Below are 14559 nucleotides of genomic sequence, written 5' to 3'. Positions count from 1 at the left end.
ATAAATTCCCTCTTCCCTTCCTCCTATGAGTGACTCCACCTTAGAATTCAGAATCATTTTTGATTCATCTGATGGCTACCTCATCATCTGATTCTATATTTGTAGTATGCCTAACTAGGATTCTTTAAAACCTTCACCATCTTATATCACTGTCCTCGGTCTTTGATGAAATAGAACATCAATTCTGTGAAGATGTTACCCTTCAAAACCTTTAATGGCATATACCTTGCTCAACAACTTTGCTATACACCAATAATGCCACCAACATAATTTTCTCCTATTATTTTCCAAGGCCAGACTCTGGGCAAGGCAAGGCACAGAAATACTAATTACCCTGTGAACACACCACAAATTTCCTGAAATCAAAATAGCAGAAGTTAAAAAGCAAACTCAAAGACTCAGCCGAACAATTAATGGAATCAGATTTTTTCCAAGGAAAAAGACTAAACTGAGAAAAGTTTTAAAATGGCAGTTTAATCAAATATGAGACATTAGAATTAGAATGTTTCAAATTTGTCAGCCATGATTAATAGAGCCTATGCCTCTAGATTTATAGGTCAAAAGTAGTTTGATTCCTGAGCTAATTCCTAAGTCCCTAGGCTCCATGTGTAACAGTCTACTCACACCATTCCACACAAAAGAAAGTCCTCAACCCATGGTTGCTACAGGTGGGAGCTTGCAGGCTGCCGTTTTGATTCAAAGACTTCAAATGGAAAGCTTGGGAGGGGACCCATGCTGCCTGCCTTTGAAAGACCTTGGCCCTGTGGAGTTGGGGTTAGCTGAACACATGTGTAGACAGAGCAGACCCTGTGTCACACAAGGACCTGGTGATACAGACATCATTTACCCCCAGATATCCACAATAAATTAGCTATATAATTGAAGTTGTTGTTTTGGTGCCAGGCTGCATGCTAAATGCTATAGCCACAAATATACGAGTGTACATACATTTTCATAATTAACATCATTACAAAATAATGTATAATGGCACATTGGTTTATTGTGTATATATATTCTCATGTGACCCTCACTACAATCCTATAAAGCAGGTGTTATTATTCCTATTTTGTCTAAGTGAAAACAATTATACAGAGATGTGATCAGACCAAGTTCACACAGACGGGACCTGAACAGTGCCTGTCTATCTCCAAAGTAAATAACTTTCTCTATCAATGCTGGTAATTTTGCAATGTAGCACAGACACAGCCACCTCAGTGGGCACTGCAAGGAGGAGCCCACTATCCTCCCCATGGATCTGGGGGCATGAGGCTTGGGTTAGAGCCTTCACTTTCCTATTCTCTATCTATCCTTTGGCCTGGCATTCACCCCGAGCCCCAGGCCCATCCACATCAAGGGAGAGAGCTCACAGCCTGCGCGGCTGAAGCCTGAGCACTTGGGAACATCCAGACGAAGGGCAATGCTACCTCCATGGCTGACATAGGGCACCGCCTTCAATGTAGCTGCTTAGGAATTTGAAGTGAGCAAAGTTTACACTGGACTTTTAAAAGTTTAGCCGCAAGCACAAGGGCCTGAGTTGGATCCCCAGTGCAAGCAAAAAAAAAAAAAAAAAAAAAAAAAAAAAAAAAAAAAAAAAAAAAAAAAAAAAAAAAAAAAAAAAAAAAAAAAAAAAAAAAAAAAAAAAAAAAAAAAAAAAAAAAAGAAAAAGAAAAAGAAAAAGAAAAAGAAAAAGAAAAAGAAAAGAAAATTCAAGTTTACTAAATGCCTCTCTAAAAAATAATTAAAAATCCAAATGGTAGAAAAACAGAGTGGAAAAGAAAGCTCCCATCTACCCTAGCTTTCTAGATCAACTTCCAGAAGCTTCTTCCAGAATTACACACATATAAGTGTGCACATCTTCCCCATCCTATGCATACCTTTTCCATTTTTATGTGTATAGGAGCATATGTTTTTCCTTTACAATGTTTAGGTTATTGTAATTTTTTTTGGTTGTTGTTATTGCAAAAAAAGCTGCAACTTTCTTTTCCATCTGTCTTAATGTCCAGTAATCTGTTTCGGAATCAGACAGACCTGGGTTGTAGTCTCAGAACCAATAATCTTTTGGGTGGTTTTGGACAAGTTATTTAGTCCTAATTTCCTTATCTGCAAGACAATAAGGCAATAATGATGGTGAAATGATTCGGGGTGCTGTTATGAATTGTTTTAATGATTAAATGATTTTATTATTTAATGATTAAGTGTTTTAATGATTAAATCACGCCTGGAGAAGAGTAGGTACTCCATAAATGCCTGCTTGAATCAATTATGTTTTTCCTGTTTTGGATGAAGTAGTTCCTAGGTTCTAAAAACATACAGAGGAAATAGGCTTTCTGGTTGGGCTTGAACCTGGGGACATGGCGGTCACCAAGTGGTGAGACCCCACTTATGTGGCATTCCAGCCCATCTCTCTAAGGCAACAGGTCCTGAAAGTTAGTACTCAGCCCAGTTCCCTTCTAGGAGTGGCCATTCTCTGTAGGGCCTCTTCCATTATCAGGACAAGCATTACATCTACATAAATGTCACTTCTCCTAAAGAGGACTCCAGCCAGGCCAGCCTCTGTAGTGTCCAGGTCAAAGCTGGCTGTCCTTTCTGAGCACTGTTTCCTGTCGGCATCACACCACCCTTCCCGACCCACCCAACTTTTTCTTTCCCATCACACACAGCTACTCTTCTACCTCCATGTCAACTGCTCGCAGGGTCCTCGAGTACAGCAATCCCAAATCTCTCTGAATCCATGTCTGCTCCATACTCAGCTCTCTGGCCCACTGCTTCAGTCAGTTCTTACACTGACAATGATGACAGAAAAGACTTAAACAGTATCAAGTGTCCCCTGTCCCCTTCTTCTCCCTAAAATGCCACATACTGCACTGTGCACACACAGACACCAATCTCCAAGGAATTAGACTCTGAAGAACTCACCTGCAACTGAGCTTTAAATGAAAGAAAGGGTACAGTAGTGAACTCTTCAGCCAGGATTTCTAATATTTGGCACCAGGAAAATAACAGCTTCTATTACCTCCATTCTGATTCATTGGGATGAGAATCTCATGAGATTTTTTTTAAATAGGTAAAAAAATCCTCCCCCTTCCCACTTGGCCTACAAACATAAAAGAAGTAAACGTATTAAAACCTACCATGAGCTTCTGTGATTTTGCATAGTGTAAAACATCTTGGTAATGCTGGGCATGGGCTGGGTTCACATCTTTGATCTTAGCAGTAGGTAACAACAAGGTGTCTAAAGTCTTCAAAGGATTTCCTTTATCTATAGCTTCATTGATGTATCCTACAGCTACAATTCCTAGAAAAATAAAGAAAAAAAATTTTCTTTAAGTCATAGTACATTACACATACATTCTCATTATCACCCATTACAAGGAGCTAGTAAGCAAGGATAGCAAAGCTGATATAAGATCAATATAAAATTCAGTATAATTTCTATGTATTCATGTATTTCTATGAAATTTCTATGAATTCTATGTATTTATAATGTTTAATCAGCACATGAAAAGTTAAAAATTCAATTTGCAATAGACTGCAATCACAAATAAATTTCAATCACACAAAGAATAAATATTAAGGAATACTTTTTAACGAAAGAAGCACACAGCATGTACACTGAAAGCTGTGAAACACCACAAAGGAAAAAAAAAATGAAGAAAACCTAAGCAAATGGAAAGGCCCTCCATGTTTATAGCTTGCAAGACTTAATAAACATGAACACGGAAATACTCTTTGTGAACGTGGAAATAATCTTCAACGTGATCTACAGGGTTGGGGTAACCCTATCAAAATGCCAATGGCTTTAAAAAACAACAACAAATTGACAAGTTGATCCTAAATTCATAGGGAAGTGCAAGGAGACAAAAATAACCCTTGGAATCTTGAAAGAAAGAAGAAAACAGCTGGAGGACATTTTCCAGTTCAGAACTTACCATTACATGACAGGAATTAATACTGCATGGTAGTGGCATAGGATAAACACTTAGATAGAAAAGAATTGCAAGTCTAGAAATAAATATATACGTAAAATGTCAACTAATTTTTTTTTTAAAACAAAGGTGCAAGATAATTCAGTAGGTTAAAAAAAGTCTTTATAACAAATGGTGCTGGGGTGGCTAGACGTGCACATACGTGGGAACGCATGACCCCTTCGCCATTAACCCTGCACAAAAAGTTCACTCAAAGTGGATGGTAGGTTAAATACTAAAGTTAAAATTATAAAACACTGAGACAAAAACAAAGGAGTAAATCTTTGTGATCTTGGGTTAGGCGATAATTTTTTTAGCTATGTTCCCTAAAATACAAACAGCAAAAATAAATAAATAAATAAATAAATAAATAAATAAATAAATAAATAAATACATAAATAAATAAATGGGACTTCGTCAAAATTAAACCTTCTGTGCTTTAAAAGATATTATCAAAAAAAGCAAAAAACAAAGAATGAGAAAAATATTTGCAGGTCTTATACCTATCTAAAAAAAAATGACTTGTGCACTGGATATATTGTGTGAAGAGCACATAACAAGAAGAAAAATGATTCAATTTACAATTGGTAAAGAATTTAAGCAGACGCTTCTTTTAAAGAAGATTTACAAATGACTAATGAGCATATGAAAAAATGTTCAACATTATCAGTCTTTATGAAAATGTAAGTTCACTTTGTACCCACTGGTTATAAGAAAAAAGAAAATAACACGCACTGGTGAGAATATGGAGAAACTGGGACCCTCATACACTGCTGTTCAGAATGAAAAATGGTGCAGTCATTCTGGAAAACAGCTACAAAGGTACTTAAAATATTAAACACAGAATTACCACATGATCCAGCAATTCTACTTCTAACTGTATGCTCAGATGAAAACGCAGGTCCACATAAAAATGTCTACAGGGATGTTTACTGTAGCATTATTTATAACAGTTAAAAAACAGAAACAGAACAAATTTCCACCAACTGATGAATGGGTAAAACAAATACATAGCCAGACTGGGATGTTCTTTTTTTTTTTTAACCTTCTTTAAAAATTTTTATTTTATTTGTACATGTTACATGAAGTTTACATTCTTCTTAGGGAGTAGGTACGTGTAATATATCTTGATTGTTTTTTTTAATTCTTTTTCCCCACCCCACTCACTTCCCTCTCTGACTCTAGATCTCTTTTCCCCATTTTTGTTGTTATTATCATTATTATTATGCTTTAGCCCATATTTGTGACATAAAATGTTTACAATCATTATATCTGGTAAGTGAACATGCCACATCTTAAATCTTTTTTTAATGTTCTCTTTCCATCCTCCCCTCCCCCTACCTCTGGTCTCTCAAAACCATTTCCATGTGCAAAAGATCTATCTTCCTGCTTCTTTTCATCAATCTATCTTTGGGGTACTGAGGCTCAAACTCGGGACTAATGGATAAAGAAAATGTGGTACCTATAATGATAGAATACTACTTGTCTAAAAAGAAGGCTAAATGTAAGACATTTGTAGGACAATGGATACACCTGGAAAACAATGTTAAGTGAAAAATTAGATACACAAACTTAAATACCATGTGATTCCTCATTTGAGTAATGCAAAGTACAAATAAAGAGCAAAATAAAAGATTGATGAAAAGAGGGTCAGGGATTTAGCTCAGTGGTTCCGCTTTCTGCCTGAGACTGGGATGCTCTAGAATGAAACATGAAGTATCCAGGTATATGATACAGAAAAGATGAACCTTAAAAATAATAGGTTAAGTGAAAACAGATTCAAAAGGCCACTTAAGACAAACTGTATGATATATGAGTTACATTTTAATAAAACTATTATTAAAAGGGGGACATAACTTTTCATATGAATAGCAGCAGGGACTCTATTTCTAGGGTAACCCTCACTTGATCATGACAGTAATGCCAAGATGCGAGAACTGTGGAACATCAGAGCTGGAATAATGGGAAGGTAGCGATGTACAGAAGGGAAACAGAAGGACGGAATGGTTTGGATACACATTCCATTGCATTCTTCAGGTTATTCTAGCGCTGTGTAAAGGATGCGAAAAAATAGTTCAAAATCAAGCAGTTCACAGCAGGAGGTAAAAAGCAGTAGAGTGAACATCAGCACAGTACAGCTCAGCACCGTTCCCAGAGCTCTGCACGGTCCTCTTTCTGTGCTGTCTTGTATAGCAACCTTCAGTCATAGGTGTCTCTTGAGCACACAACATGTGGTTAGTATCACTGAAGAGCCAAACTTAACATTTTGCCTAACTTTAACTGAATTACATTTAAGTAGTTCCATATGGCTGGGAAATGCATGTAGGCTCTGTAGAAATAAACACAGTGAGGCATATTTTGGAAAACTTTTCAAGTTCAAATATAGAGATTAATTTCACATATTATTTATATAACAGGTTAATTAAATATGCCTGGAGCCCTAACTTACAATTGAGCTGAAGGATGAGTAAGAACATTACTATTTAATTTTTACCATCTTTAACATAATAAATAATTGGAATATAGACTGTGTAGCTCAAGAACAAAAAGGATAGAAGCCAAGCTAGAGAGTGCGCAAAGTTTATGGAATTCTCCAAACAGTGGGTTTATTTGTAAGCCATTTCTCATTATCACCGTGTTATTAAAAATAAACTATCATTTAGTCATAAAATAACACAGTGTGTTTATAATGTAAACACCTACACATTCATCCCTACACACACAGGCAAGCAAGAAGAGAACTTTGATTCCACAGTTCAATGCTGAGCTAATAAAGAAGCTAGATATTAACAAGCAATAAGCCAAGACAACACACATTCTTACTCCTATACTTCTTATTTCTCATTTTTCCAGTTATTTTTCATCAAAAGTTATCACAAGCCACTTCACAAATGTACTATGCAGTGGAACAGAATGGATATGTCTTAGTTTTACAAAGTATATTTTGACATTCACATTAAGGTAAGATATTTAGCTAATTATTTTCTGAAGAGAAAACCCCATAAATGCTACCTTGCTAAGAATGAAAATATTTATCCATAAGAGTGAAAGGATAATCTAAAACTCTTAGAAGTTGGCCCAGATTGCGATACTTAAATACACAGTGTACACACATCCTAACAGCAGATCACCTGGCAATGAGTGCATTCCAGCTGACTTGGTGGAAATCACCTGTGTAAGTTCTGGGTGTGTGGCTAAAAGCCAAGCCGCTGAGGTCATAGTAAATGACCTCATAGGAGTTGAAATCCCTACCCAATTCCGCTCCACCCCAACTCGTGCACATCTGCCTTGCATTCTGTGTTTATACAAGTTAAAAAAAAAAGTCATATGAACAAAGACTGCTGAGCCTCAGCCAATCACTTCTTGAAATCAAAGTATAATCCTGGAACATTCCAGCCCAATAAGAAGGTGCATATTCTCTGAGAATTCTTATATTTCAGATAGAGGATGAGGTAACCTATAAACAACGGGGCCTACTAAATATAAAAAGCAAAATTTCAAAAACAACAACTCTCTTGTTTAGGCTATGTGGTTAAACTAATGTGCCTCTATGGGTTCCAGGAGGGAAAGTGAACTTTCTAGTAAGAAATCCAAAGAGCACCCAAGGCCAAGGAAATGCAGGCAGCAGCTCCTCCACAGAAGTTGCTTTTCACACTTAGTTTTCCTCAGCTGCACACCTGACCACACACAACACTGGACCCTAGAGTGTTTGGCGGGGTGGGTGGCATGGAAAAGGCAACGCCTTTCTAAAATGCCCACATAAAGTATATCTCCTTTAGATGACTTAATTACTACAGCATGTAAATCTTATCTATTCACAATAGTACATTCTATAAAATTAAGCAATTACTTAAACACGTGATACCAAACTTAGAATTTCAGGAACTTTAAACAAAAATACCTCATTGCAACAGAAGGAAAAAAAAATCAACCCAAAAGATAGATAATTTGATATCCTGTTATTAAAGTTCTCAAATCCTAGAAAGGAAACATCCATGTCTGAGGTGACTACTCTGATGATCACTTACTCCCTCGTGGCAAGATGTTCAAGTGTGGCCATGTGTTCTGTCCGTTGCATAGTAACTTAGCAGTCAAGGTGCCCAGAAAGAAATCATAACCGTCAAGAAATGTTACAAATAATATCCTCACGAGGCCACTGTCTTTTCAGGTTATACAAATGTCACGTCATCTTTCTTTTCCTGGCAAAGCAAAGGTTCTATATGAAAGTGGTACCTCCTCTTTTAGTCAAGGAGGAGGAGAGAGGAACCACAGTTCTTCAGCACTGACCCATGAGGCCTGGACAGTGGGTGTTGTCCGAAGTAACTGAGGAGAGTTAGGAAAGCAAGGATGGAACTTGATTCTTCATTTTGTCTACCAGAAGACAGAGGTCCTGTTCTTCCAGGTCATCAGCCATCATGCCCGGAACACAGCAGGAGGAGACACAGGGTGCGGAGGTGGGGTACAGGAGGAGATTAGAGGACTGGGGGCTGCCCTGTGCCAGTGCACAAGCGTGCGTGCACCTGCACCCCCACACATACACCCCCCCACACACAGAGCAGTGGTCCCCACCCATGAACATCTGTGTAACTCAGTACATCCCTCTGCACTAACATCTGGCAGGAGTCAGAAAGAGCTGAGTGGAAAGTATCTATCTCAATGCGGAGATTTCAAACTCCTCCCTGACAGGAAATGAAGAGAATCAACAGAAATCTTCATGTTCCCTGAAAAGAAAATTCAGATGTGTATAAAATTCACAAAGAGCAAAATCAAGAAAGTGTGCAGGGATCACTGTCCTGTGGTATGTCCAGCACACACTGTCAGGACAGCGCACCTGTGTCTTGTTTTGTAGCAGGATCCTAGAGTCAGAAGATGTTTAAAAAAAACCAAAGGGGCCTTTGCTTTTTGGCATGGTACACACAGGAAATAGAAAAGCAAAGAAACAAAACTATGTAAAGGCAATTAACTAACAAAATGATATGCTTTATTTCAAGCATGACTGTAGTTTCCCAAAGTTAGATATAGCGTTAAGAGAGCAGGCCTGAGACCTAAGCCCAACATACTAGAACAAACACAGGAGACTGAAGAGGAGTTTCTGCTTGCTTGGAGAAGTGAGCTAGGAAAGCCCAAGTCGGAGATGGACAGGAGGTTGAGGACGTTAGCAATTCTATAGCCAATGCTGCAAGCAAGTCAAAGAGCTTGGAAGCCAGAGAAGAGGGTGTTGCTTTGCTTTTCATGATGGGGGAGACAGCTTAAAACTTGAATTTTGGACATTCATGCTACAGAAAAGCAATGACTATACTCATTGCTGAAGTTCCACAGCACCTCATTCTCTTTTATAAGCAAGAGGCAAAAGACAAGGAAGCAAGTGGACACTCAAGAAAGCTTGCTTCAGGGCCTCTTCACTTGGGCTCGGTCCATTTTCATGCTGCTTGTTCGAAAGTTTAGAAGCATAGCACATCACCATGATTTATGGTCACAGAGCTAGATTATGTTCCAAGTCCTTCATTCGCAGGGCAAGAAAGTATGTCAACTTTGAGAAAACTACCCAAAAGAAAGGTTAAAATAAAGTCAGGTGCTTAAAAAAAGCTAAATTATCTACAGTAATCTTTTCTAGATAAGAAAATAATCAGGCCTTCTATTTATGTATTTTCTTCTATTGTTTTATGTCTTTTTGCATATGCCTTGTAATGTTTATAACATGTTGGTACAGGAGTACAGGCATAAATTTATATATAAATGTAGCATATGGAGAGGGTGTGTCCTTATAAGCTTTCAAGAGCAAAAACTTGCAACCTTAATCCAGGGAATTATTTTGTCTAGATGCCTTATTCTCCCACTAAACTAGAAAAAAGAATGGAACCATACTTACGGTCGTTTTCTTCTTGAATTTGAGCATTAATCACGTCAATGCAATTCTGAATCTCATTCCAGCTTAAGTTATCCTGCCCTTGGGAGATGGCTTCTAGTTTAAAGGAAAGCAGTGCATTCGCATAACTATGGGAGAGAATAGAACAACACGGGTCAGATATCTATTCATTCTTCACTCATGTTATCTATTTTGTTAAATTTTGAGACAGGTCTCGCTAAGTCAGTCATTAAGTTACCCATTAAGGTGGGTTCAAACTTGTGATTCTCTTGCCTCAGCCTCCCAGAGTACAGGGATTATAGGCACAGGCCACTTTGCCTGGCTTCATGTTACCTATTCTAACTTTGACATATGTGGCCAAGTCTAGATGATATGAAGTTAGGCAAAGCAAAGAAAAGCAAACAAAATCATCTCTTGGGGCTTTGTCAACACACATCCAGCCCACTTCTACTGTTGGAGGGTTTTCTGACAAACATTTTTATATTAAAAAAAAATTCTGCTTGATGAAAGTTCCTCAAACCCAACCTTGCACCCAACTCAAGAAAAACTAATTCTCAACTCCCAAGAAATTATTGTTTTTCTCTATTTACTAATTTGCCTCCCCTTTGCATGTCTTGAGTCTTCTTAGTGTTCCGGAGACTATTCTGTAATAAATAAAATTCAAAGATACCATATCTATCAACTCTTCTATCATCAAGAATCCTTTTCCCCCGGTTTGTAACCGGGAAGAAACACCTTCATTTGGGCTGGGGATTTAGCTCAGCAGTTCGGTGGCCTGACTGAGTTTGATCCCCGGTACAAAAAAGAAAAAAAAAAAAGAATCCTTTTCCCTTATTTCTCTTGCTCCTTTTAAAATCTGAGCTTTTCTGCTGTACCCCTAATATACCTCTTAGCTACCTGAGTCCTATGTCCGTCCACTGAGGGGTCAAAGAAAATGAAATGACTTCCAGAAAACTTGCTGAATCACACAGCCTTTCATTGTCTGTTTTGGTGAAGATGAGGTGCAGGAGTTGAACCAGACTACCCTAAAATTTCCTATCACCCATCCATTTCCCTGAGGCTCCACAGCAGGGACCCAAACTCTTCTGTGTCCCTATTCTGACCCCTGGCCCTCATCACTGTACACAGCTGCCGGAAAACAGACTTTGGTTACCTCTGATTAGTTTTTGTGCTCTACAGAAGTTTTAGAGAAAAGCTTATCTTGGTATATTATAAGACACTCTCATTACTCAAAAGTCAATTTTGCTTTTAAAAAAATTACAAAACAAGTACTGGAGATGTATCTCAGTGGTAGAGCACTTCTCTAGCATGTGTGAGGCCCTGGATTCCATCCCTAGCAGCACAAAAACCAAACAAACAATAAAGCTATGTTATAACATCAGGCTAACGTGACTGAGGCAGCCAAAAAGAAAGGAATTCTAGAGTTCAGTTTGCATTTACATCTTCACACCAGGGAAATTCCAGACAGCCCTCCCTGTACAATATCAGGAACTTATTTACAGTTACGCTGCTGAAGAGCCTTAGGGATTCGCTGAAAGGAAAGAGTTTCAAATTCTACTAGGCATTTCATACTCTCAACATTGAAAGGAGGCCCCACAGGACTAAAGTGAGAACAAACGCCTAAGGATGAATCCAAAGCACCCCCTCCTCTCTTTAGAAATGAACACTAACCAGCAAAAGGAAAAGATTTTGGAAGGAAGTTAACAGGGCTCCTCGGGCTTTCCCCTGTAAATATCATCTTCAGAACCGACAGAAGCAACTTTGGGAACAATTCCACAATCTATCCAAGCAGGTCTCTGTCCTGCATTTCTGAGCACTCTTCGCCTTCATCAGTGAACAGACTGGTCAGGCCAGTGATCTAACGGACCTGGCATGCTCTGAGAAGACAGCAATCCAGCTGAGATCAGCAGATGCTCATTAAACACGTACTATACGCAAAATGTGTGGCAGGCACTGCAGGGCAACTAGGAGGAATAAGATGCAGCCTTTACCTGCAGGAGCACTCAGACCAGTGGGTAAGAAAACACACATGCTATAAAGGGCATAAAACCAGAGCACAGGGAAGGTCATCCAAGTAGAGACTGTGCCTACGAGTAGGTCTGGCTACAAAGGACCGAGAAAGGGAGGGAAAGTCTTATCCCTCTATGGCAGGCACGGAGCCAGATGCTCAATCTTTAAGATCGGTCTGAGGATGCAGAGTGGGCTTTTGGGTTGTTTTATTCATGTTTTGTGTTTCATAGACAAAGAATCAAGGGTTTTGCTAGGGAAGGTTGAGCTCAAGAGTGCCTCTAACCACGTCATGCTGGTTCTAAGAAGAGAGAACTTAGCCAAGATGGGAAAAAGCATGGAAATGACTCATGGACTCATCATCTACAGCAAGCAAAGCTCCAACACTGGGCTGAGCAGTGCTGAGTGAAGGTCCTAAGTTCCTGGCTGCAAGAGGAGCAGGCACAGGAACAAACAGGCCAGCAAATCCACGATGTGGTTGGATCCAGCTTGGCCAAAGTGCAAAATACCCATTGTAGCCAAGGTTAGAACAGCACACTTACAGTCAGTCCTCAATTCAGGTAAGATCACAGAAGAGCTAAAGAGAAGAATGTTACAGACACAGCTACATTTTAGAAAAATTAATCTGGGAACTGTGGATAAGCAGAGCAAAGGCTATCCCATATATCACTTTTGGGAGAATTAGTCAAAGAATCCTGGGCAAAGAGAGCCCCAGGGGTGGAAGCCATGACAAGCAGGCAGAGATTTTACACAGTTTTATGAGGACGGCCCTGCCCAGCATACTTGTGCTGTGAAGACCCTGAGCAGGGGTGACCCTGGATAGAACAGTGCTTTTCAAACTTGGCAACCTGAAAATCTGGGCCTCTGAGAACCCAGAATGAAAAACAGATATTAAAAGTAAGATGCAGAGGCCATGGAAGATCACTCAGGGCCAATACACCCACACCAGAACCAGAGTAGATTCTGAACTCTCATGTTGGTACTGGGTCATCCGAGTAGCTGCCCAGGTGAGCCAGAATGTGCTTAAACTAAATCGCAAGAAATCATCAAAAGGCACACATTTTAAATATTTCTCAAATGCACTTGAGCTCTGTTTCTGTAGGGTCCCCATTTCTGCCATAAGTATTGCTATGAATGGTGCCCAAAAGTCCATCGCTAAAGGCCTCATGCCCAGGCAGTGTTACTGGGAGGCAGGGAACCTCTGAGAGGAGAGGCCCAGGTCTCGGGTGCATACCCCTGAGCAGGACTGCGGGACCACGCCACTTCCCTCTGGCTTCCTGGCACAGGAAGTGAGCCGCATACTTTGCTGTGTTGTGCTGCCTCATCTTGATAATAGACTGGAAACTCCAGACGGGTAAGCAAACATAAAGTATTCCTCTTTTTAAGTGAATTGTTTCTGGTACTTCCTTGTAGTAACAATGAAGCTGACTAATATAGGTATAAAAGTCGTTTTCAAGTGGACTGGGAGGAGTTTATTACCAAAATGAGCAATGAGGCGGGTAGGAGGGGGCCACTGTCCTCCAGAGGGCAGTGGGGCTGGGGTGCTAAATATGTGGAACAGTCTTGACGATGACATCACATAAATTGTCATCTTCACAAGGAGTAACCTGCTGTGCCTTCTACCCAGACACCAAGAGTATCCAAAGCCTGGCTGGGTCAGAACGCATGATGAACAGGTCGGGGAGGAAAGAGGCAGGAAGCGTGCTGTGGGAGCTACAGCAGAAACAGAGGGAGAGGTGCAAGGCTACGTGCAGGTGGCTGGGAAGTGGGATACTTTGCACAGGCAGCCCAGACAGAGGCTGGCGATGGGCACAGAGTGAGCAGCTTTCACCACACACTGGGGCAGAGCCTCCGGGTGCTGGTCTGTGGGGAGAGGGTGATGCCATCAGTGGAAACAGTGGAGGCAGAAATAAGTGGCCTTGGAAACAAACTCTGGGAGTTACGCGAACCAAAGGGGTGAACATTTATTTCTCCAGGAAAATGCACCATCCTTCCTCTTTGATCATTTCTATATATACAAGAGGTCAAATACCATTTGTTTAAGATCTAATAAATCTTGATATTTCCTGTGCAACTGTACATGACCCAAGACAGCCAACCTACAGATGAAGACATTTCAACCCAGAAGCAGCATCTGAAAGAGCTTTGTCAAGACCTGGGCAGACATCACCCCCTGGTGGCCAAAAGAATCCAGGTTCATTTCTTGTAGCTCAAGCTTTTGTCTTAATGAATTTCTAATTTGGGCTGGGGGAGTAGCTCAGTGGTAGGGCCTTTGCTTAGCATGTGTGAGGCCCTTGCTTCAACCTCTATAACCAAAGAGAAAAACAAAACAAAACAAAACTCTAATTTGGCTTCTAATTTGTGCTCAACTTTTACTCTAGATCCACTAGTGTTTTATAACACCATAAATTGTTCTATCTTAGTGGCAGGTTTGAGGACCACAAAATGAAAGTACTGAATTGAGATTCTTACCCACTGTCAGTGTTCTCAGGATTCCTTGGCTTAACAATCAGAAGAATGGAGTTAGGGCCTGATTGCCTAACTTTGGGACCTTAACTCCAGATGCAGTTCCCTCATCGGTAAAATTTAAAAATTGGACAAGCTGATTATTAAGGTTGCTTCTAACTCTTCTACATTCCATTGTCTCAAAAAAAAAAAAAAAAAAAAAAAAAAAAAAAAAAAAAAAAAAAAAAAAAAAAAAAAAAAAAAAACAAAAGGAAA

At 39.6% G+C, this 14559-nt stretch overlaps 1 protein-coding gene across 1 annotated transcript in view; it reads right to left on the bottom strand.

Moving 5' to 3' along the window:
- The window catches only part of Iqgap2 (IQ motif containing GTPase activating protein 2), a 233150-nt gene that overhangs the window by 95463 nt on the left and 123128 nt on the right, over nucleotides 1–14559 (bottom strand). Inside the window, exons 11-12 of the mRNA XM_010619114.2 lie at nucleotides 9835–9959; nucleotides 3132–3295 (exon numbers count right to left, since the gene is read on the bottom strand). Of these exons, the coding sequence (XP_010617416.1) occupies nucleotides 3132–3295; nucleotides 9835–9959 (289 nt within the window). The remainder of the gene's footprint in view (nucleotides 1–3131; nucleotides 3296–9834; nucleotides 9960–14559) is intronic.

This window comes from Fukomys damarensis, unplaced genomic scaffold (assembly GCF_012274545.1).
Source record: "Fukomys damarensis isolate Sample0158 unplaced genomic scaffold, DMR_v1.0_HiC HiC_scaffold_1, whole genome shotgun sequence".
Classification (NCBI taxonomy): domain Eukaryota; kingdom Metazoa; phylum Chordata; class Mammalia; order Rodentia; family Bathyergidae; genus Fukomys; species Fukomys damarensis.
The sequence above is the reverse complement of the archived record's forward strand: the minus strand, read 5'-3'. Positions and strand labels throughout refer to the sequence as shown.